This window comes from Wasmannia auropunctata, unplaced genomic scaffold, assembly GCF_000956235.1.
Source record: "Wasmannia auropunctata unplaced genomic scaffold, wasmannia.A_1.0 LD308052.1, whole genome shotgun sequence".
Lineage (NCBI taxonomy): Eukaryota > Metazoa > Arthropoda > Insecta > Hymenoptera > Formicidae > Wasmannia > Wasmannia auropunctata.
In genome coordinates, this window is record NW_012054838.1 from 1 (window position 1) to 2,282 (window position 2,282).

General features: G+C 31.2%; 1 protein-coding gene across 1 annotated transcript; it reads right to left on the minus strand.

Moving 5' to 3' along the window:
* Positions 1-8: 8 nt before the first annotated feature.
* LOC105461157 (coagulation factor IX-like) lies at positions 9-2,151 on the minus strand (the record flags this gene model as incomplete). Its single annotated transcript, XM_011707640.1, has 4 exons — positions 9-340; positions 575-905; positions 999-1,294; positions 1,920-2,151. Coding segments are annotated over 4 exons (1,116 nt in total), but the record flags the coding sequence as incomplete, so codon positions are not given.
* Positions 2,152-2,282: the final 131 nt, after the last annotated feature.

The window sequence follows — 2,282 nt, forward strand, 5'->3', positions numbered from 1 at the left end:
ATAGACTAGACATATGCAATACAAAATGAATGCTTTTTACAGTGATTAATTACGTATAAATAATCGATGATACATCAATAAATTTATGAACATCTCGTATAAGACTCATTTGAGCATAATGTAAGCCTTTGATCTCGTTCAACATTTGAAATAACTTGTTGTATCCATGGAACATGCCTGGATACTTCTGTATATAAAGTATACAAGTTATTGTCGCAATGAGCAATCCCACCATCTTGTATCGTGCCAAGGGAAACGCTAACAATACCTCGAAGATACCACGTATTATTAGTCTTAACGACTAAACCACCGCCACTGTCACCGTCACAAACAGAAGAACCTGAAACATACAATGCTTATGTAAATAATTATATTACCTTTTATTTTTCGCAACTTTCCACAGAATAATCATTTTTATATTTATCTATTCTTATATTTCTCTTTCTTTTTTATCCTTTCTTACATAATTCTTACAAATTTAAATAATTTCACATATTTTACAAATATCTTTCTGATAAATAAAGAATGCAGTACATCGTGTTTATTATTGTCACACAATTTATCTTTTACTAACCATTTCTGTAACCTGCGCATAATTTATCATTGGTGATAAATTGTCGCGTACTAGCATTTTGACTCGCGGATATGCATTGGCTGAACGAAATTATAGGCACTGTCAAAGCTTGTAATATTGCGCTAGTTTCACCGTGTGCAGTTCTACCAAATCCCGCTACCTTTCCGTAAGAACCTACTTCCACTGCACTTTTATCATTTGCAGTATCTATACATATTGGAACCAACCATGTTGTCAATTTAAATGGCCTGACGAGTTCTAATATCGCAATATCCCAAAGGTAATTTCCAATAAGTCCCAGATAATTGTGTGCAATGTAAATATGTTTCACCTGCAATAAGACATTTTTAAATGCTTATGGTTGTGAATATCCTATACAGATTAGTTTATATTGCATTTCTTTTACACATATAAATTTGCAAACCTGATTGTATTTAACGAAGGTTCGATTGTGATAGAGATAATCGTAATCACGAAAGAGATTTCCCACTACTACATAAATTTTACTGGCGTTATACAATTGCCCAATATTCTCATCAAATACACAATGAGCTGCCGTTATTAAGAATCTGTCTCGAATAACGGATGCTCCACAGAAGTATTTCTTTCCCTTGTCTGGTTCATCGCGATACAACGAAGCGTGCCACGGAAATTCTGTAATATTCGGTCGAACACCGCCTATAACGGTCGATTTAACATCAGGAGGTACACTACCGCATGCTACAATAAAACAAGCATTTAGAAAATCGTCTTCGCGTGATAATACAGAAGAGTGAGACACTCGTAATCTTACACATACAAAAAAAGAAAGCAATTCATAATTATCATAACTCCACGTTATTCTGATAATTTTGATATTTCTTTTAACAAGGTAGAAAAGAAATTGAGACATGTCGAAATCACGTAAAAGTATAATTGATAGATATTTTATATGTATTTACTTGTGAATGTGTGTGTTTCCACATAATAATATAGAAATATGGTATATATACGCAGCATCCCTACAGTAATTATTACAGAATTGAATTTTGATACTTTCAATAAAACTTTAATTTATTAGTAATTATAAAAATTTTGAAAAATTTCAAATCATAACTTGAATGAAAACTGTAATACATAAAAAAACGATACAAATAAGTTATCTATATAAAAAAAGAGGATAATCATATATTCGATCGATATCACTTATATGATTATTGTTTAAAAGTTGTAAAAATATTATTCAAAGTTATACTATTTAAATTCTACTACATTCCTTGAACATGTCCAAGGCTCATCAATTCCATTTTTTCTGTCAAACTGCGTAAATTTGGTCAATAATATAAATATTTATTTGTAAGCAGACCTAAAACGCATCGCATAGGTTCTGGTTCCCATTGACCATTCATATTACATGTCACAGTGTTTCCTTGTGCGAACAGTAAGTTATTTTCAGGGCGATAACCGTTTTGACAATCCAATATTGCTTTTGTTCCTGGAACTGAAGTTTCGCACGGTATCCATTTGTCATCTAACGTACATCTAGCTTGGATTGAGACTGTGATCAAAACTTGGCAGGATTCTATCAAACAAACATTTAGATTAATTTATAATTATGATTTTGATCGCTTCACAATTGAAATATTAGCGATATCTAGAAATACATAATTATTTTCTTCTATATTTTTTCTTAAAATAATCAAATACTTTAAGAACATGTAATTATTGT